At 34.4% G+C, this 22311-nt stretch overlaps 1 protein-coding gene and 1 long non-coding RNA gene across 2 annotated transcripts; both read left to right on the top strand.

Moving 5' to 3' along the window:
• The first annotated feature begins 1537 nt into the window (after nucleotides 1–1537).
• On the top strand, nucleotides 1538–2433 carry LOC142239281 (uncharacterized). The gene is made up of 3 exons (XR_012722976.1): nucleotides 1538–1583; nucleotides 1921–2198; nucleotides 2269–2433. It is a non-coding gene; the product is annotated as an uncharacterized LOC142239281 (long non-coding RNA).
• A 19127-nt stretch (nucleotides 2434–21560) lies between these two features.
• On the top strand, nucleotides 21561–22250 carry LOC142226405 (uncharacterized). Its single transcript, XM_075296405.1, has one exon. The coding sequence runs from the start codon at nucleotides 21561–21563 to the stop codon at nucleotides 22248–22250; it is 690 nt and encodes a 229-aa protein (XP_075152520.1).
• The last annotated feature ends 61 nt before the right edge of the window (nucleotides 22251–22311 follow it).

Here is a 22311-nt window from a genome sequence, read left to right as displayed (position 1 = left end):
TAAATGGAAAGATAAAAAATAAAAACAAATAAGTAAAGTAGGAAAGTCATAGAATTAAATTAATTAAATTAGACCATCTCATAGAAGAAAACATGAACTAAAAGTAAAGAAAAAATGCAATGGCGCCAAATCGTGACTATTTTAACCATACTGTAGTTCATTCTTACTATTTTTGGGAATCGTACGAAAATGTTCTTCTGTTTTAGTTCATATTGAACTTATGTGTACGGTCATTGAACTTTATACCCACATTTAACTCATAAAATGTTTGAGACATACTTAAAAAAAAGGAAAATTTCATTAAGCTGTGGAAATTTTCGCAAAAAACAAATAATTTTTTTGCAGTAAAAATAAGTTAAAATTAGCGTTATTTTAATGCTTTTTGGAGGTATTATTAAAATGATGGTTCTATGACGTTATTCTATTCTAGTATGTACGCATTTAAGAAACACACATAACATATATAGTAGACGAAAATTTTCACGAAAATTTTCATGACTCACGCATGAGTCACGCTCATGGCAACGGCGTGAGTCACGCTCATGGCAACGGCGTGAGTCACGCTCATGGCAACGGCGTGAGTGTGCGTGATTAACAAACCAAGATGTCGTGCGTGAGCGTGAGTCACGAAAATAATACCTTCGTGAGTGTGCGTGAGTAACGAATTACTCTCACGAAAATAATCCTGCTCACCAACATAAAACGTTTAAGAGTTAAATTCAATTACAATTTTAGTGACACCTGGGATGTTAAGAGTGGAATAAAGCTTTCGATTTTAATAATGCTCGTTTTCAGACACGTCGCTAAGTAAATTACTCATAAAATTATTCGTGAGTCACGACATTTTTCGTGAGTCACGATATTTTTCGTGAGTCACGGTATTTTTCGTGAGTCACGACATTTTCGTGCGTGAGTGTGCGTGAGTACAAATTTTCTTTTCGTGAGTGTGCGTGAGTCCTACCAAGCAATATCGTGCTCGAGTAAGATTTTTCCGGCGTGAGTGTGCGTGAGTAAACTATTACTCACGCGCACACCTCTAATATATATAGGGGACCAATATTTAAATCCAAAGCGATGATATGGCTGATATTTTATATCACAAAGTTCAATATCACCTTGTGAATCTAAATCTTAAAAAGATCCGATAATAAATGTGGACAAATTTTTGAAATCTGCCAATACATATTCATGGGAGCTATTCCAACGACTGCTGTTGTTCATTATTTTAAAATTGTTGGTTGCAGAATTAATCCTATGCGTTGAGTACTGGTGATTATATCGACCACTGCCTACCAGCAGATAATTTTTTGTCTTTGAACATATATGTTCAAATACCTCTATAGAGGTATTTAACTATGCATATTGACCTCTTTCCTTATGGCCATGTTTAAAAGTTGATTACAAAACTAGCAGTTTTAATTTGCATTTTTAATGCAGACATACAGCCAGTGGAATCAATTTTCAACGCAAGCGCAGTAGACCAACCGGAAATGTGTGAGATTATATTGATGAGTAACTACTTATTCGAAAAATACAATTTTAGTTTAAGAGTATCAATGGAAATAATAAGTTTTTCGTTAAAGGTGATATAAATGCCGACATAATGGACAATTTGGAAAATATGAGGACTTCTTAAGAATTTATCTGGGGGAAATTACACGCACAGAAAAAAACATGTTTGGACATGGTTGCCGCATTCATTTAATGCTGATCTAGAGCATGTAATTGTCGCCAAAAATCATGTATTTTGTCTTTGTAAAAATAATTTTCGAGCGGAGAAAAATATATGATGCCAATAAGCATTTAAATGGTTCTCAAATGCGGCAGACATGTTCTATTATTTAAATGACAGAATTTGAGATCATTACATGGTCGGGAAAATCACGTACCTGACCATTCATTTTTTTTACTTTTTTGCAGGGAAAAAATATTTTTATAGCTTACGTGTAGAACTGTCTAGAACCTTTACATGGCCATAAAGACCATGTACATTGTTTTCGTGACCATTAAATTTTTTTGCAGCGAAAAGAATTTTATAAAAACATTGAGCAGGTACACACGATTTTCATTTTGCGCGTCAGTCGTGTGTTGATTGTTTCTTGGAATGGACGGAGAATACGGAATTACTGTTTTGTTTTGTGTTAATTTGTTTATTCAGAAGTGGCACGTGGTTTTATGTGAACACAAAAAAGGGAAGTGTAAGTAAAAAAATGTACATGCCTTTTGTTCTGCATTTTGATATAAGGTATAATTTATTTTTATTTGCAGTTACATGATGTCTGCGTTGGTACATTTGATGGGCACGAAGTAAATATGGAATGATTACTTATTGTTGAAATTGAACCAAAATAGAGTGTTTAAAAATATATGATTTTTGCACGACATTATAAATACAAATAAACAATGATTTAATTTATAAATAAATAAAGTAAATTTTGTGTTTTCTTTTCTCATGTGGCGTCCTTTTTTCGACGACGAAAAATAATTTTTCATAAAGATGGAAACATTTTAGGTTGTGACCATGTTCTTTTAACTACACGGTGTGTTTATCATATGTTTGGGTGTACAAATTATATGTTTGGAACTCAAATTTTTAAACTCAATATTTTTAAAAGCAAGCATATAATGTTCATAAACTAGCATAACATGTTTGGGGCATATATGTTAATATGTTAGAACATATTATTAATTTAGAAATAGACTATAAAATATATGAATGAGAGACATAAAGTGTATGCTGGAAGTAGAATAATGAAAGTAACCAATTGGCGCCTTAAATATATATATATATATATATATATATATATATATATATATATATATATATATATATATATATATATATATATATATATATATATATATATATATATATATATATATATATATATATATATATATATATATATATATATATATATATATATATATATATATATATATATATATATATATATATATATATATATATATATATATATATATATATATATATATATATATATATATATATATATATACAAAGAAATGGATTAAACATATATATGTTGTGATATAAGACTTCGCCAAAAATTGTATATGCTTAAGTAAAAATATTAAAATCAGTATTCGGAGAGAAAATTCATTCGGAACCAAGAGAAAAGACCATAAGCGTAGGAAGGCCTCTGGGGAGGGGGCTTAGACCCCCCCAGAAAAATTTTAGCCCCCCCCCCAGAATTTGAAAATCTATTTACGATTTTACATTTTTATACAATTAAACAAGTATATACTCGTACAACGCACAAAGTTCCACTAAAGACTTTCATGCACAATCGAATTACTTGGGTTGTGGTAGAAGTCTAATATTTATGAAATAAAGCTGTGGTTGAACTTATGATTTAGTTGAATAACTAAAGCTCCTTTATTATTTTGTTTAGTCTGGTTTAGTCAATTTAATTAAAAAATAGTAATTGATATTAAAACTATTCTTTCATAAATTAATATCTTAAAAATGCTGCAAAAAAGCGTCGCCAAAAAAGAAGTGAAAATGTTCTTTTTGGGTCTGGAAGTGGTACAAAATTGGCGGAGAAGCGATGAATGTAATATGAACTTGTCATGGAACGAATGTCCACAGCGTTGCAATGAATTTGCATCACTTCTTAAGGTGTGATCCGAATTCAGTGTTTTGAATGTGAATTGTGATATTTTCTTAAATAAATAATTTTTATACTTATTTATGATTTTTAATGCATTCTAACGCTTGTTTGAAACGTTTTCCCTCGAATATTTTCAAATATTATCGATTTTCTATAATGGATTTAGCATTTTTGTGGCAAAATTTGAATAATTTGTACCATTACGCATTAAAATATGAAAAAATGAAGTAAAAACACTTCCTGTGTAGTTAAAATAGTTAACTTCTTTGTGAGGACATTTTTGTAAGTGCTTTTAAAGTTGTGCCTATAGAACAACTCCCAATTTTTTGCTGGGAAAAGTGTGGAACTACCCTACGGGAAATGGATCAACCACAGAACTGGTACAGGACTAGTCCCTGGTGTGTATGGATCAGTCCCAGTTCTGGTCAAAACGTATGGAAGGGACCGTCCACTTTAACATGGGTTTGTCATTGACAGAGTAAATTTACATTTTAGGACGCGTCTTGGACTCGTCCCAAAGGACACGTCCTGGGACAATTTAGCAGGAGCACCCCATAAACAGGTCCTCAGGAACCAGTCTCGGATAAACTCTTAGAAATCTCTTTCAATTTGGGCTCCTAATCGAACCCGAAATGCAAAAAAAAATCTTTTGAAATATATCGAACAAAAGGTCATTATGATAATTTTATTTCACTAAATGTGAAAATTACAACTAACTGGAGCACAGGTACCAGTTCTGTGATAGGTCCGTCAGTGGCAATTTGCACCAATTTCCCGTGGGGTACTTTTAGTTGATTTATTATAAATTGATTGTCGAGTTATTTTGATGTCTATTTTTTATTCAATTTTATGAAATAAAACATTAGTTGAACCTATAAGTTCAGTCTATAAAGTTTTAGCTAGGGGGGCTATAGCCCCCCCTAGGAAAATTGTCTAGCTACGCTAATGGAAAAGACATTTGAAAAAAGAGCATGAGTTTTGTTTATCATTTTCGCATTACAGGCACAATTTTTTTTGTTTCGTCAAAACAAATCGGAACGTAGGACGAGTAAGTCAAAATATTCAAACATAGGTAATTAAAGGGATATTCATAAAAACTAACGAAAGGGCACTATACACTGAAAAAAGCATGCCCGGTTCCAAAGATTGTGTCTCTACTTTAACAATTTTGGTATTGATGCCAAACCAATGAAGCGGAGAATTCAAGTAAGGATACTTTTAAGACACAATTCTCTTTTAAATGTGGGTTTTGTGTATTTGACTCTACGAAGCAAATTTAAAATTTTCGCTTTTTTCATATGCTATAAAAAGTCCGTTAAAAACAAGACTTCCAGTAAAAATTATGCCACGGTTCGAGTAAAAACGTCTTTAAAATAAAGTGTTGAAAAACATGTCCTATTTTTTTACGATTTTTGCTTTGTAGTCAAGATGCAAAAATGCAACAAATTTAAAGACAATTTCATTAATTTTAAAGAAATTTTCTGAATTATTAAAGTCAAGTTGACCTTAGTCCAAAAATTTTTTCTTTCATGTTATGAACATAAAAACAACTTTATATTAGAGAAATGCGTCTTTTAAGCTAAGCAAAATGTGTATTATTATTTTAAGGACATGAAATCTTTGGTCTCACGACAATATTTTTTTCAGTGTACTCTTTTTAGAGTTGTGACAGTAAAATGAAAACATTGGGAAACAGTGAAAAATTAAACAGTAAGATCTATAAAAACAAAGTTTAGTTCCTCTTTATTAATAAGTAGTCCAAGAGGAGTTGACGGATACTTCCGAAAATAAAAGCGGACATTGAGTTCGAGTTTTGCCACTAAAATTATTTCTCATTTTAGCGGCAAAACTGGAATCGGTAAAACCAGAATAACATACTTTTTTCGGCAAATTGTATTATAACTTGGTGGGGAATGATCCAAAGCAACAATTGAATAAGTTTATTTTCTTTAAAATAAATTATTAAAGAAAGCAAACAATTGTTCAAACCCAAATAAATTTATGTGTTGGTTGTAAAATTATTGTTTAGAATTTAAATGTAATGTGCTTATGAATGGTTATCGTTAAGTTTAGGATTCGATGGAAAAATATTTATATATATACTCGACTTAACGTTCTTCTTTTGTAAGAGTTTTTGAATTTCTTCGAAAATTTCAAACTTTATACAAAAACCTTTTTTTGTTACAAAATTTTTATTTTTGCAATAAAAAAAAAAATATGATTTGAACTCAGTCCATTTCGTTTATATCAAGGACTGTTCTTTTCTGACTTTAAGTCTTTTATAAGACACACTTTACAGTTTCGTAGTAAAAATTTAATGTAGTAGTATGTAATGTTGAACACCTTTTCGGCATTTCCGAACGTATCTAGAATATATGTAAAAAAATAAAAATAAAAAAGAAAATTGGTGTCCGTCGAAGCAGGGATCGAGCCCAGGACCCTTGGCATGCAAGGCGGCGTACCAACCACTGATCCACGTCGCCAACTGTTGGATCCACTGTGCATATTAATTATTATATAGATTTATCGATAAGTGCAATGTTTCATTAACTGTCAAGTTGTTTTTATTCATTATGCTTTATGTTACATTTGTCTTTTTACCGCCTAAATTTGTTGTTATATTTGTCATTTCATTCATTCATGTTCATTCAATAAAATCACACCACTTGCTTGTTATATTTGTTTAAACGAAGTCACATGTCTTTTTCTCCGGTTCGATTTGCAACAAAGGTTATGGGCCCAGAATCACGTTGGGAACCCGTTGCGTAACCCAGTTAACAAAAATTAAGACTTTGGAATAATTGTTGGTAAATACAAAAAATTAATTAAAAAAAAATTAATTAAAATTTAAAAGGAAAAATCAAATAAAAAAGGCGGAGAAAAATGAGTTCTAATTTTCAGATTGAAAAGTTAAGTTCTGAAAATTATGCATCGTGGTCTGTCCAGATGCGGAGTCTCTTGATAACTCAAGACTACTGGGAAGTCATCGATTCCTTTCTGAGTCTGTCTGCAACAGCTGAAGAAAAGGAGGCATGGAAGGTTAAAGATAGTAAAGCTTTAGCCACACTTATTTTGTCGGTACGTCCATCAGAATTGATCCACATCAAATCATGCAAATCTGCGAAAGATGCTTGGGTAAAATTGGAGAAGGTTTACAAAGGAAAAGATCCAGCAAGGAAAGTCCATTTGTTTAAACAATTTGTGCGGTTTAAATTTCAATATGGTGAAAAGTATGCTCCTCAGATTAATAATTTTTGTTCTTTGGCAGACGATTTAAAAGATGTAGACGTGAAAATTCCTGATGAATTGCTAAGTATATTTTTACTGGGTAGTCTACCATCGGAATTAGAAAATTTCGTAGTTGCCATCGAAAGTCGAGATATTTACCCACTCTCGAAGTGCTAAAAAATAAAATTTTGGAGGAAGAGCAAAGGAGACTGGAAAAAGGTGATAATGTCGGTGATCACATATTTGGAATGCGTAGTAAACAAAATAAATATGAGAAAAAGAAATCCATCACCAAAAATGAGCCAGATAAGTATAAAAATGTCAAATGTTATAATTGTGGAAGGAGAGGCCACATTAAGTCAGAGTGTAAGTTCCAATTTAAAAGAGACAATTCTGCTATGTGTGTCATGAATGCAGCAATTTCTCAATCAAGTCTCTCAAATTGGATATTGGACAGTGGTGCATCATCCCACGTTTGCCGAGACAAACGTTTATTTGTAGGTATGAAAGAATACCACGACGATGTCATGCTTGCATCTGGTGAAAATTTTAAAGTTCAAGCCATTGGAGATGTAAATATAAAGTTTTGGAACAAATCTTATAAGCTTCAAAATGTTTTGTATGTACCTCAATTTAAATCTAACTTTCTTTCAGTTAGAAAAATGACTGAACATGGTTTTACCGTAAAATTTTCAAAGGGAAAGGCCGAAATATTTGACCGATATAATAAATTTCAATTTAATGCTCATCTTATGGATGGTTTATATCAAATAAAATCCAAAAATGAATACGCTATGTTGACGACCGAAACTCAAAAGGAAAATCTTTGGCATAAACGATTTGGACATTTAAATTACAATGATTTGAAGAAATTGGAAAACGAAAAAATGGTACGTGGTTTACAAGGTAATTTTGAAAATCCTATTGATTGTGTTACATGCTCATTATGCAAAATATCGGTTCGACCATTTAAAGCTGTCGGAACCACTGTGACATATAGCCCACTAGAATTGGTGCACACGGACGTTTGCGGTCCGATACGAATTAAATCGCAAGGAGGTGCACAGTATTTTATAACATTTATAGATGACTATAGTCGATACATTTCTGTTTATTTTTTGAAGGCTAAATCTGATGCATTTTCTGTATTTAAGACCTATTTATTAGAGATGGAGAGACAAACTGGTTACCATTTGAAAAGATTAAGAAGCGATAATGGAACCGAATATATTAATAATGAATTTAAATATTTTTTGCAAGAACGAGGTATAGTTCACGAAACCACTGTGGCATACACTTCACAACAGAATGGTGTTTGTGAGAGAGCCAATCGAACAATTATGGAGATGACCCGTTGCTTGTTGGAGGAATCTAAATTACCCAAATACTTATGGGCAGAAGCCGTAAATACTAGTGTCTATATCAAGAACCGCTCCCCAACAAAAGTTTTAAATAATATAACACCATATGAAAAATTTACAGGTCGAAAGCCATCCGTATCATATTTTAAAACTTTTGGATGTAAAGCTGTAGTTCTTGACAAAAGTCCCGGACGATCGAAATTGGACACAAAAGGTAACATATTTGTATTTGTTGGATATGAGCCACATACTAAAGGCTACAGATTATTTAATTTGGAAACGAGAAAATTAATTATCTCCCGTGATGTAAAATTTTTTGAAAATGAATTTGAAAACAATGTATCTGAAAATGATGAATATGGAAATATTTTTGAATTTGTTTGTATGGGCAATAATAATGAAAATATTATGAATGAAAACCCAAACGAAATTGAAGACATAACCGAAGAACAAATTGATCAGTCACTATCAAACAACCACGTTGCAAACGATTCATTCATAAACAATTCATTGACAAACAATACAGAGAGCAATGATATCATTGGAAATTAATCTCTTTATGAAGAGAATGCCAATGAGAATGGAAAGAGAAAGAGAGGCAGACCAGCTATCATTAGGACAGGTGTTGTTGGGTTCAAGAAATTGATGTTATTAAAGAGTTTGATGCTGAACCAAAAACAATTTCTGAAGCTATGAGCACCAGTGAGTGGGAGAGATGGAAGTTGGCAATGAAGGCCGAATACGACACTCTACAGCTTAATGATACCTGGGAATTAGTACAAAAACCAAAAGATGCGAATGTTATAGGTTGTAAATGGGTGTTTACCAGAAAACGTTTAGCTGATGGAACCATAGAAAAATATAAAGCCCGTTTGGTTGCACAAGGCTGTCTTCAGCGACGAAATTTGGACTACTCTGAAACTTATGCTCCAGTCATTCGTCAACCTACAATTCGACTTATACTTGCATTAGCGGTTCGCTACAAATTATTGGTCAAACACGTTGATGTAGTCTCAGCATATCTTAATGGAGAGCTTGAAAACGATGTTTACATGAAACAACCTGAGATGTTTATTGTAAGAGGACATTTTATTAGCCTGTAGTTCGAGTACATCGATGGATGAAATTCTTCAGAATTTATCTCAACATATTGAAGTAATTGATCGAGGTCCCGTTGACTATTATCTTGGAATGGAGATTGAGAGGCATGATCCTAGAGGAAAAATTGAAATTCACCAAAACAGTTTTTTAAATGATGGACAATGGAATATGGATAATTGTAAACCGTCAAGTACTCCAATACCTCCAGGTACTATTTTAAAGAAATGCGAAGCTGAAAATTGCAATGAAATTGTGGATTCGAAAACTTATCAATCGCTCATAGGGAGTTTGATGTATTTAGCTACGATATCAAGACCAGATATAGCTCACACAATTTCTAAGTTATCACAGTTTAATTCACATCCTCATCGTGAGCACATGACTGCTGCAAAACATGTACTTCGATATTTAAAAGCACACAAATTTAGTCTAACGTTTGATGGTGCAGATGGTTTATGTTGTTTTTCTGATGCAGATTGGGGATCCAATGCTATTGATCTAAACCAAGAAACAAGACGTAGTTGCTTTAAGTTCGATGGAAGCAGAGTACATCGCTATGTCTCAAGCTGTAAAAGAAATTTTTTTTCATCGAAGTTTGTTGATGGAATTGGAACTCGAAGATATCAATAAGAAGCCTACAACTTTGTACTGTGACAATCAAGGTGCTCAATATTTAACGAAAATCCATATGACGTTAAAGCGGAGTAAACATATAGATATTAGATTTCATTATATCAAAGAAAAGTATAACTTAAATGAAATATGTTTGTCATATGTACCATCTGATAGGAATATTGCTGATATTTTTATAAAGTCGCTACCGAAACAAAATCATGAAAAAATTTGTAAATTGTTAAAATTGGAATTTGGAAATTGTTAATATTTTTGAATATTGTAAATATGTATATATACTTGCTAAATATTTTGGATATTTGACAGTGAATAAACATTGAGGAGGTGTTTGTTGGATCCACTGTGCATATTAATTATTATATAGATTTATCGATAAGTGCAATGTTTCATTAACTGTCAAGTTGTTTTTATTCATTATGCTTTATGTTACATTTGTCTTTTTACCGCCTAAATTTGTTGTTATATTTGTCATTTCATTCATTCATGTTCATTCAATAAAATCACACCACTTGCTTGTTATATTTGTTTAAACGAAGTCACATGTCTTTTTCTCCGGTTCGATTTGCAACACCAACAAATGTATGTTTAACAAAGTTATGTTGTTAAACAATGTTATGTTTGCATCGGCTCGTGGGCGCCGCAAGCTATGCTATATAAATATAACTTATAACGATAATTATCTCTTGATGACCATAACAGCTACGTAGCTCAGTGGATAGTGTGCTGGCTTACAAACTGTGTGGTCCGCTGTTCGAATCCCCGTCTGGCAAAAGGTAAAATTTAAAAAAAAAATTATAAAATTGAATAATTTCTTCTACAATGTTTGTATTACAGAAAAAGGTGCTCAGAACTAAAAAAACTCGTGGAAGTGAGAAAAATGTGAAGGAATATACAATTAGGCAGAAAAAAAACACAATCTTCTTTGGGAGAAAATTCTTCTAAGCATATAATATTTTTGGGTTCAAAATGTTTCCAAACATATTATATGTTCACATAATAACATATAGTTTTTTGGAAGACAACATTATTGAATTTGGATGGAAAAATACATAATGTTTGGAACTTAGGCTACCCAAACATATTATTTTGTTTACACCAATATGCTTTCAAACATATTATATATTGGAAGAAATCAAATATATAAATGTTTGGGCAATACCCAAAAATTTTTTTGCTTGAAGCAAAATGTGTTTGGGAGTATATGTTACAGAAGCGATTTTTTTGAGGGTGTAGAAGAAAACCATTTTTGACGAATACCATAACATTTTAGATCGTGGCCATTGTCTTTTGATTCAAACAAAATTCTATTTATCAATATAATAACATTTTAGATGAGGACAATTTTATTTTCTTAGAATCATGTTCACTGACCCAACATAGTTGCAGGTGAAAATGTTACATGGTCGCCGCAAAAATAGCTCCTATCATATTATTTTGCTCTTTGAATGTGATTGTGGTAATCATGTTTCTTCTCTGCGTGTTCCGTTCCCTCTCCCATTGAAAACAAATTTCTTTAGACAAAAAAAAAAACATAGTAATATGTGGAAGTTGTAAAAATGGTTTAAGGTCTTCGGAAATGTTCGAGGAAGAAGATACTTTGAAAGACTGCATAGAATTTCTTAATTTGAGTAGAATAAATGAAAGTAATACTTTTTTAAATTAACTGCATTAAAAAAAGCTTACTTCGATCCAAAGAGATTGACCTTAGATTAAGGATATTGGTATTGATTCCATGCCAAAGACACTTTTTGGACCTATGTAGCATTAAATCAATAAAATGAAAATCCGGATAAAGATATAATTTGTGGAATTTTCATTTTCTTTTTGCGATATATTAATAAAGCTAATAAATTATAACAGATACTTTAAATTAATAAATGTTTTAATTCCAAAAAAATTAAATCGAAGATACAAAATCCTCAAAATAAGTCTTAGCCTATATTTGAAGATTCAGCTTTTCAGTTAATTTAAAGACGATTTCCTTAAATCAAAATGTTTTTCTTTACTGTAAGGAAAATTTGAATTAGTTCAAAGATATACGACTTTAATGGAGGGACGCTAATTTTCAATATTTGTGCCCTAAATTTAATAAAACAAAATTTTTTTGAAGCAAAGAATATAAACTTTCTTTTTATAAAAATTTAATTATTTTAAATAAATTTGTCCTTAGCGTAATCTTCAGTACAACGTAACTATTTTATTTTCAGTGCATGTACATTCAACACTTGGACAATTCAATGTGAAATAAATTATTCAAAAAGCTTCGGCTTCGGCCTCTTAATGCCGAAGGCCGATTCGTGGCCGATTATCGATTTTTGGCCGAATGCCGATGCTTCGTCGAGCTCTAATATGCACGCACAGAAAAAACATGTTTAATGTATGGTTCTCAAATGCCGCAAACATGTTCTATTATTTAAATGCTTAGAATGTGAGATCATTACATGATCATAAAGACTATGCACATTTTTTGGGATCATTTAATTTTTTAACTTTTTTGCAGCGAAAAGAATTTTATAAAAACGTTGAGCATGCACACAATTTTCATTTTGCGCGTCAGTGGAGTTTTGATTGTTGCTTAGAATGGACGGAAATAACGGACTTACTGTGTTTTGTGTTAATTTATTTATTCAGAAGTGGCACGTGGTTTTATGTGAACACAAAAAAAGGGAAGTGTAATTGAAAAAATGTATCTGTCTTTTGTTCTGCATTTTGATATATGGTATATGTTATTTTTTATTATTTGCAGTTACATGATGTCTGCGTTTGTACATTTGCACGGCGCACATATGCAATGATTACTTACTGTTGAAATTGTTTGCTTGCACAACATTATAAATACTAATAAACAATAAATTAGTTTTTAAATAAATAAAAACAAGTAAATAATGCTAATTTTGTGTTTTCTTTTCTCAAGTGGTGTCCTTTTTTCGACGACGAAAAAATTTTTTTCATAAAGATCAAAACATTTTAGGTTGTGACCATGTTCCTTTAGCTGGAAGAAAATCATTTTTGACGAATACCATAACATTTTAGATCGTGACCATTGTCTTTTGATTGAAACAAAATTCTTTTTATCAATATAATAACATTTTAGATGAGGACAATTATATTTTTCTTAGAGCCATGTACACTGATGCATCATGGTTGCAGGTGAAAATGTTACATGGTCACCGCAGAAATAGCTCCTATCATATTATTTTGATTGTGGCAATCATGTTTCTTCTCTCCGTGCGGGAGTGGATACGAATCCAAGAATGCTCCCTGATTCAGTACCTTTAACCCCAGTTTACATGACAGAGGAACTGAGTGTAAATGAGCTGGAGAAACTTACCAAGCAGATGATGACGTTTATGATGGACTTTATGAAGATGACAGGTAATGAAGCAGCTGTGGCTGCGATGCAACAGTTCTCCTCAAGGCTAAACAAATATACATAAAACTGTGGTTCATCTAATGGTAAAGATGAAAATTCACACATTTGTCATGATTAAAAACTGTCAGTATAATATTCAATCTTTTAACAAAGATAGAAATTCTCTTGAATTCTATCTCAATAACTATAGTTTTGGTATTTTTGTCCATTCTGCTTAATTAATTAATTTCAATCTTATTTCGGGAAGATGGTTATGGAGGGGTAGCCATAGAAAACATATCAAGTTCTCATTGTGAAAACCAGAAATTTACGATAAAAAATCTTACTTCTGTTTATTTTCCACCATCCTTGGCTCTAGATGTTTTTGTAGCGGAAGTTGGGAAACTCTGTCTTTTTCTGGATATTCATCCAGTTTTGCTTGCGATTTTAATGCTCGAAATACATATGTAAGGGGACGTGAGCTAAATGAACTTTTCAATGGTACATCATTCAAATGCTGGAATAATGGCAAATGCACTTTCAGAAGAAATGCGGAATCCGATGGCTCTGTGTTGGACTTGTCCCTCCTTCGCATTGGTTTATGTGGTTCGTGGGATGTTTGTGAGGGCTATATAGGTGGCAGCAGATATCTTCAAATTTCAATTACAATAGAGGAAGGTAGAGAGATGCCTCTGCAAGAACAAGCTTCTCAAATTTCTTAAGAGCATGGATTTGAAGCCGAATGTGGATCTGTCTTTCTTTCTTTTGCAGAGTATGCAGAAACAAATTAATTAATTTCAATCTTATTCAAAAATTTCGCGAAGATGGCTATGGAGGGGTAGCCATTGGGCTTAGAAAACACATTAAGTTCTCATTGTGAAAACCAGAAATTTACGATAAAAAATCTTACTTCTGTTTATTTTCAACCATCCTTGGCTCTAGATGTTTTTGTAGCGGAAGTTGGGAAACTCTGTCTTTTTCTGGATAGTTTTTGCTTGCGATTTTAATGCTCGAAATACATACATATGTAAGGGGACGTGAGCTAAATGAAGTTTTCAATGGTACATCATTCAGATGCTGGAATAATGGCAAATACACTTTCAGAAGAAATGCGGAATCCGATGGCTCTGTGTTGGACTTGTCCCTCCTTCGCATTGGTTTATGTGGTTCGTTGGATGTTTGTGAGGGCTATATAGGTGGCAGCAGACATCTTCAAATTTCAATTACAATAGAGGAAGGTAGAGGGAAATGCCTCTGCAAGAACAAGCTTCTCGAATTTCTTAAGAGCATTGATTTGAAGCCGAATGTGGATCTTTTTGAAAAATTCTTAAAAGAAAAAGTGGAAATGGCAAAATGCGTGGTGTACAAAGGAAGATGCCCTAAATAGTGAGAGCTAAAGAAACTTTTAAGATTGCAGCATGCTGCCTCAAAAGAAGCCAGGAAATTTCCCACCCATGAGAACTTGGAATAAGCCCGAACATCAACTGAGATGTCGAAACAGGCGGTAAAAGAGGCTAAAAGACAAGTTGGATGAGGTCAATATTTCGAGAAATAAAAGAGCTGCTTGGATCTTTATTAACAACGTGGAGTTTGAGGAATTGGAATTGTGTGTGAAAAAAAGAAAACCCCGTTCAGCTGGAGGACATGATGGTATCATTTGTGAAATTATTAATGTTCCATCTGGCGTTGCCAAAAGAGCTTTGCTTACGTCCTTTAATGATGTTTTTCTAAGAAATGAGATAAAAATCTCCTGGAGGAGAATAAAAGTGATTCCGAATCTGAAAGCCAACCAGAAATCCGTTGACATTAAAAACTATATCGTTGATACCTGTCTTTATGAAATGCATTAATCTGATGATTAAAGATAGAATTATGCCTATTATTGAGAGTAGTAGTCTTATACCACAACGGTCTTTTGCGTATAGGAAGAATTCATCCACAAACACATGTATTAAAGAATTGTTATACAGGGTTGCCATTCTTAAGTGAAACGGTTTTAATGTTTTGATACTGTCACTTGACACCAGTGATGCATACATGAGCAGTTAGTTAAATCACGGATTCACAGCGGATATTGTAATTGGATCGGTAATTTCCTATCGGAAAGAATTTTAACATTTGGCAAGCCAGAATTTGTGGTCAAGCATGGCTTACCTAAAGGTTGCTGTCTTTCGCCTATACTATTTAATAATTACACTGCTGGGCTTCCTGCTATTGAAGATGATAAGACTGTCATTTTTCAGTATGTTGACGACTTTATAATTATGTCCTTTGACAAATGTTTTGAAAAAGCTAAAAGAAACCTTTCCTTTGGTTGGTTTCTGTACAAACTAGGGATGCCAGATTTTGAAGAGGAAAAAAGAGCACATTCAGCTTATAAAAAGAGCACATACGAAAAGAATAGAGCACACTTTTTCAAATAAAAGAAAAACATTTATTTCCAATTTATTGAAATATAATTCATTTAAACATAGCAAAAAGGTTCATACCATAAACATAAAATAACCCACTTTCAACTCAAGCTAATTTTCTTACAATACTCTTTAAGTCATTTTTTGGTGTTTTTGTGAAAAACGTTATTGAAGAAGTTTGTTTACATTTAGAACAGAGTACAAAGTGAAGAAGCAACATCTTCTGCGACTCTGATATATAAAATAAAACACTATTTAATTAGAAAATAACGGCTAGGAAAATCTATTAGTGCGACATTTACGTATTTTCAGTTACTTTTACCATTTATTGAATCGCGCTTGATTAATATTTGTTGTGATGCAAAAAAAGAGCACTTTTGCGTGCTCTTTTGGCCTGTCTTGTTTTAAGAGCACATTTTGTAAAAAAGAGCACATGTGCTCTTTAAAAGAGCACGTCTGGCATCCCTAGTACAAACCCCTAATCATGTTTTTATGCCCCTGCGCATGAAATGCCTCCTTCATATCGGACGAGGCTGCTTACAGCCAAGGAGTTAATTAAATTGAATTTTATATGACACAATATCAGAGAATCCTAAAGTATAGTCTTGTTACAGAAAGCTTCAAATATATTTTTGACAACATGTCTCTAACCCCAATTATCGACTATCGTTTCAATAAGGTTCTTCAAAGGAAGTTAATATAAAACAAAGAAATTTCTGAATATAAAGGTGATGGATATGATATATATGCCACGGATGTTTCAGTGGGAAGCATTTCGACTGGCTGTGGTGTTTTTAATATTAATGCTGACCAAAAATTTCACTTCAGAATTGACACCACCACGTCTTCCACTTTTGAGGAACTGAGGGCCTTATTCAAGGCCTTGAAAATTGCAATAACAGGTTGGCTGATAAGTCGCCGGTCTGACACATAGATTGCGTCGCTAGTATTAAATGCATATTATTTTTATATAGTACCAACCTTCAAATGATTCGTGTCAAAATTTGACGTCTGTAAGTCAATTAGTTTGTGAGATAGAGCGTCTTTTGTGAAGCAACTTTTGTTGTTGTGAAAAAAAATGGAAAGAAAGGAATTTCGTGTTTTGATAAAATACTGTTTTCTGAAGGGAAAAAATACGGTGGAAGCAAAAACTTGGCTTGATGAGTTTCCGGACTCTGCCCCAAGGAATCAACAATAATTGATTGGTATGCAAAATTCAAGCGTGGTGAAATGAGCACGGAGGACGGTGATCGCATTGGACGCCCGAAAGAGGTGGTTACCGACGAAAACATCAAAAAATACACAAAATGATTTTGAATGACCGTAAAATTAAGTTGATCGAGATAGCAGAGGCCTTAAAGATATCAAAGGAACGTGTTGGTCATATCATTCATCAATATTTGGATATGCGGAAGCTCTGTGCAAAATGGGTGCCGCGCGTGCTCACATTTTACCAAAAACAACAACGTGTTGATGATTCTGAGCGGTGTTTGGAGTTGTTAACTCGTCGATATGTGACAATGGATGAAACATGGCTCTGTGGCAACCCACAATACTGCTTCACTAATTTTCACTAGTCCGTTTTAATCCACATTCCTTATACAAAGCTTTTACTAACACAAACTTAGTTGTTTATGTATCTGTATTACATCGAATAGAATTAACTAGACATCAACGATCAACATACTTTTCTCTACCTCTTTGCTTTTGAACCGTTAACGTAAGCACATGTAAAAGTTACAGTTCTAATAAAAATATATTTTTAGTAAAATCTAAAATTTGATTTATTGGATGAACAAACATCCAAATTGGTGACCCCGACGGTTAAAATCATTTTTCCACCATGCCTTCCGGAGAAGATTCAAGACCACAAGAAAACCAAGAGGATGATACCATGGTACAACGAGTATCAACAAGTTCCACCTTTTTGGCCTGAGAGACCTGAAATTTGGTTCGCACAAATAGAGGCACAATTCGGCATTGGGAAAATTGTTACTGACCGTTCAAAATTCAACACCGTGGTGGCTGCTGTGGAATCCAACGTCTTAGCTCAAATCTCTGATGCAATTTTAAATCCGCCTGAAACAGGCAAATATGATAACCTCAAAAAATGCATCATCGAACGTTTTTGCGAAAGTGAACAAAAAAAGACACAAAAATTGTTGTCCGATGTTGAACTAGGCGATCGTCGTCCAACGCAACTGCTGAGCGAGTTGAAAGAGTTGGCGAAGGACAAGGTAAGCGACGATTTCTTGAAATCCTTGTGGCTTCAACGACTCCCAGCAAATGTTCGAGCCATATTGCAAGCCTCAAATGCAGAACTGGGAGATTTGGCAAAGTTGGCAGACAAGGTAATGGAGATTAGTGACTTTGGGCAGGTTTGCGCCATAGAAAAACCATCCCAGGAATCCACCATGTCAGAAATTTGCAGGAGAATGTCGCGTTTGGAAAGAAATTTTGACAAGATGTTTAAGAAACAAATACGCTCACGTTCATCATCCAGCCGTTCTTGGCGCAACCAATCGAATTCATCAGTACCCGCAAGTGGGGAATGCTGGTACCATCGGAGGTTTGGACCCAAATCTGAAAAATGTCGCGCTCCATGTTCTTTTACCACCACTCAAAAAAACTAAACATGACGTCTGACGTCTAGTAAAACCGTTTATCGTTTGATGATATTAGACAATAGCACAAAATTTAAAATTTTAATTGATACTGGGGCCGACATATCTGTCATTCCACCGCGGAGCGAGGACAGGCGCACAAGACCCCAATCAACAAAGCTATTTGCTGCCAACGGTTCAAGCATAAAAACATATGGAGAGCGGCGTTTAAAAATATCACTCGGCCTTAAGCGTGTTTTTGAATGGCGTTTTATCATTGCCGATGTGACGTGCCCAATAATAGGTAATGATTTTTTAAGAAGATTCGATCTGCTGGTGGATGTTAACAGAAATATGTTGGTAGACAGGAAAACACTGCTAGAAGTTAGTGCTGAAATCGTCAAAGAGCACGTTTTGTCAATTACGACATTCGACGTAACAAACAAATATTCTAATCTTTTACGTGAATACAATGATATCACGACTTTTCAGCCTAACGGCCTTATTCATAAAAAATCATTAACGTGCACTCTAAACCAGTGATAGCTATTACGCTCTTTTTATTCTATAAGCCTTATATAAAAATAGGTATTCATTAATCATTAATAACACTATTATAGTTATCATGCGTTTTTAGTGATAAGGTGGCAACACATGTCGTTACATCTTGTCATTTTCATCGTAGTGATGAAGATCGAATTATAACCGGTTGATCTTAATAAAAATAAAATCTCAACATTTTAATGATTTTGTGGCGAAACATAATTTTCCAGGCTAAATTAATTTATACAGAATGCATTACATTCTGTATAAATTAATAAATTAAAGTAACAAAAGAAAGTTTAAGATGACGTTAAATTTACATAATATTGGTTGGTATGAATTTTGTACGTCTATTTCTGCAGTTCTCTTATTTGGATTGGTATTTTGAAAAATTACATCAAAATAGGGTTATTATAAGAAAAGATCGCCCATTTTATATGCATTGGCATATAATGATATACAAAATAGCATAAAACAGCGATAAATTTATAGGTATTGCCCAAAAAAAGCATTTTGCAATTTTATCAAAGAGTTAAAGAAGGGTACATCCTACAATAAATTTTTACAATTTACCAAAGACTTGTTAAAGGTTTGGTAAGCTATTAATCGTTTATGAATGCTATTTTTCACGAAATAATTTATCAATCGTTCATAAACGTCAATTAACTTTTTATGAATACGGCTGGAAAAAGCTATCGGTGTTTATTCTAATGTCACCCATCACATTGTTACAAGCGGTAATCCAGTTTTTGCCCGCCCACGGAAGTTGACCGGTGATAAACTGCGAGCAGCCAAAGCAGAATTCCAATACATGCTTGATAACGATATTTGTCAATCCAGCAGTTGCTGGTCAAGCCCGTTGCATATGGTTCGCAAATCGAATGGCGACGGGAGGCCATGTGGGGACTACCGCGGGTTAAACAACGTTACCTTGCCAGACCGGTACCCTATACCCTTCATTCATGATGTTCTATCCATCCTGCACAATAAAAAATGTTTTTCTGTTATTGATCTGCAACGTGCCTATCATAAAATTAAAAGAGATCCAGCTGATATTCCAAAAACGGCGATAATAACACCTTTCGGCCTTTTCGAGTTCAAGCGGATGACTTTTGGCTTGCGGAACGCTGCGCAAACGTTCCAGAGACATATGGACGACATATTCAGAGACATAAACTTTGTTTTCATTTACATTGATGACATCCTCGTAGTCTCGGACTCGGAACAGCAGCATGAAAGTCATCTCCGAATTGTTTTTGAACGCCTACGCAAATACAATTTAGCTGTGAACTTTTCCAAGTGTCAGTTTGGGAAATCGATTTTTTGGGACACACGATCACATCCAAAGGGCTAAAACCGAAGGCAGAGCGAGTTGAAACGATAAGTAACTTTCCGCCGCCTAACACAGCCAACGAGTTGAAAGTTTCTTGGAATGGTAAATTTCTATAGGACATTCATTCCGAACGCAGTATTAAGCCAAAAAGTTTTGCAAGCCCTAATACATGACAATAAGAAGAATGACGTCACACCAATCGTTTGGACAGAGGCAGCGCTGCAAGCGTTTCAGGCTTGCAAAGATAGCTTGTCAAACGCAACTCTGCTTAATTACTACGTAAATGATGCAAAACTTACATTAACAGCTGATGCGTCCAGCGAAGCTGTTGGAGCAGTAGTTCATCAAATTGTCAACGGGGAAAGCCAACCGTTGGGATTTTACTCTAAAAAGTTAACACCAGCACAACAGCGATATAGCACCTACGATCGCGAACTAGTTGCTATATACCAAGGCATAGAACATTTTCAATATTTGCTTGAAGGCAGAAATTTCACAATTTTCACGGACCATAAGCCGCTTTGCTTCGCTTTTCGACAAAAACGTGACAAAATTTCACCACGAAGAATACGGCAGCTGGATTATATTAGCCAGTTTTCGACCGACATCCGGTACATCGAAGGAAAAAGCAACATCCCAGCCGATTTTCTGTCTTGAATTTGCGCTATAGAAAAGACAATAAGTTTCGATGAACTGGCGAAGGAGCAAGAGTCTGATTCAGATCTAGACGCACTTCTCAATTCTGGTAAAAAAAATTCATTGTCTTTTAAAAAACTTTCTCTTCTTCCAGATTCGCACCGTTTTCTTCACTGTGATGTGAGCAATGGAATGATGAGACCTTTTGTGACAGTGTCTTTTCGACGCCAATTTTTATCAACAAATTCCATTGTTTATCACAACCAGGTCGAAAAGCAACGATCAAATTTGTTTCAAGAAATTTCGTGTGGCCATCTATGTCGAAAGACATCGCCGAATTTGTTAGAAACTGTGTGATTTGTCAACGAAACAAGGTCAGCCGTCACACTAAGTGAGCTGTAGGTGAATTTGGTCCGACTGATTCACGATTCGATCACGTACATATCGACATTATTGGTCCATTGCCACCATCAAGGGGTCAACGATATTGCCTCACTATAATTGATCGGTTTTCCCGTTGGCCAGCTGCCATACCGATACCAGACATAACTGCTGAAACAGTGGCTTTTGCTTTTATAAGTGGTTGGATATCATTATATGGTGTTCCTGTGCGCATCACGTCGGATTTGGGCGGCAATTTGAATCCCAAATTTTTAGAGAGCTTATGCAGATGCTTGGAATCCAACACCTGAAAACCACAGCATACCACCCACAAGCAAATGGAATGGTGGAACGTTGGCATCGCACTCTCAAAACATCGATAAGAAGTCACCAAACCAACGATTGGTGCTCCATACTTCCATTAGTCTTGCTTGGACTACGTGCATCTATAAAGGAGGATATTAATGCGAGCCCAGCTGAAATGTTATTTGGCGCACCCATCCGAGTGCCTGGTGAGTTTTTCCATGCTATTGACATCGCCGAGAACAACTCAGAGTTTATCAAGCAATTGCGCCGTAAAGTGCAATCTTTATTGCCTAATGAAGCTTCTCGTCATAGTGCTGGTAAAACTTTCATTCATTCTGACTTGGATTCATGCAAATATGTATTTGTAAGAAATGACCATGTATGTGCCCCTTTACAACCACCATACGAGGGACATTTCGAGGTAGTGGCTAAAAAGGAAAAAAATTTTAAAGTAAACATCCGTGGACGGACAGTGTGCGTTTCAATAGACCGTTTAAAGCCCGCCTACATCGCTGGACATGGCACCACTAAGTACACCACAGCCAACCATATAAAGCCTCAATCGATTGCCCCACATGAAACGTCAAGTGAACCGACCAGTGAAGGAAGTGGTATCGAGAGCAGTTCGGAGACCGTGCCTGATCCGCCCAACTGCAACCCGGAATGCGACAAGAACAAGGTTACAAGATCAGGAAGACATTTCCAATTCCCAGCTCGGTATCTGTAGCTTGGTCACTAAAGGGGGGAGCCATGTGGCAACCCACAATACTGCTTCACTAATTTTCACT

Source organism: Haematobia irritans, chromosome 1, assembly GCF_050003625.1.
Source record: "Haematobia irritans isolate KBUSLIRL chromosome 1, ASM5000362v1, whole genome shotgun sequence".
Classification (NCBI taxonomy): Eukaryota; Metazoa; Arthropoda; class Insecta; order Diptera; family Muscidae; genus Haematobia; species Haematobia irritans.
The sequence above is the reverse complement of the archived record's forward strand: the minus strand, read 5'-3'. Positions and strand labels throughout refer to the sequence as shown.

Bases quoted from the DNA above. Each gene is read 5' to 3' on its own strand.
- LOC142226405 (XM_075296405.1), top strand. From the start codon at position 21,561: ATGGTGGAACGTTGGCATCGCACTCTCAAAACATCGATAAGAAGTCAC.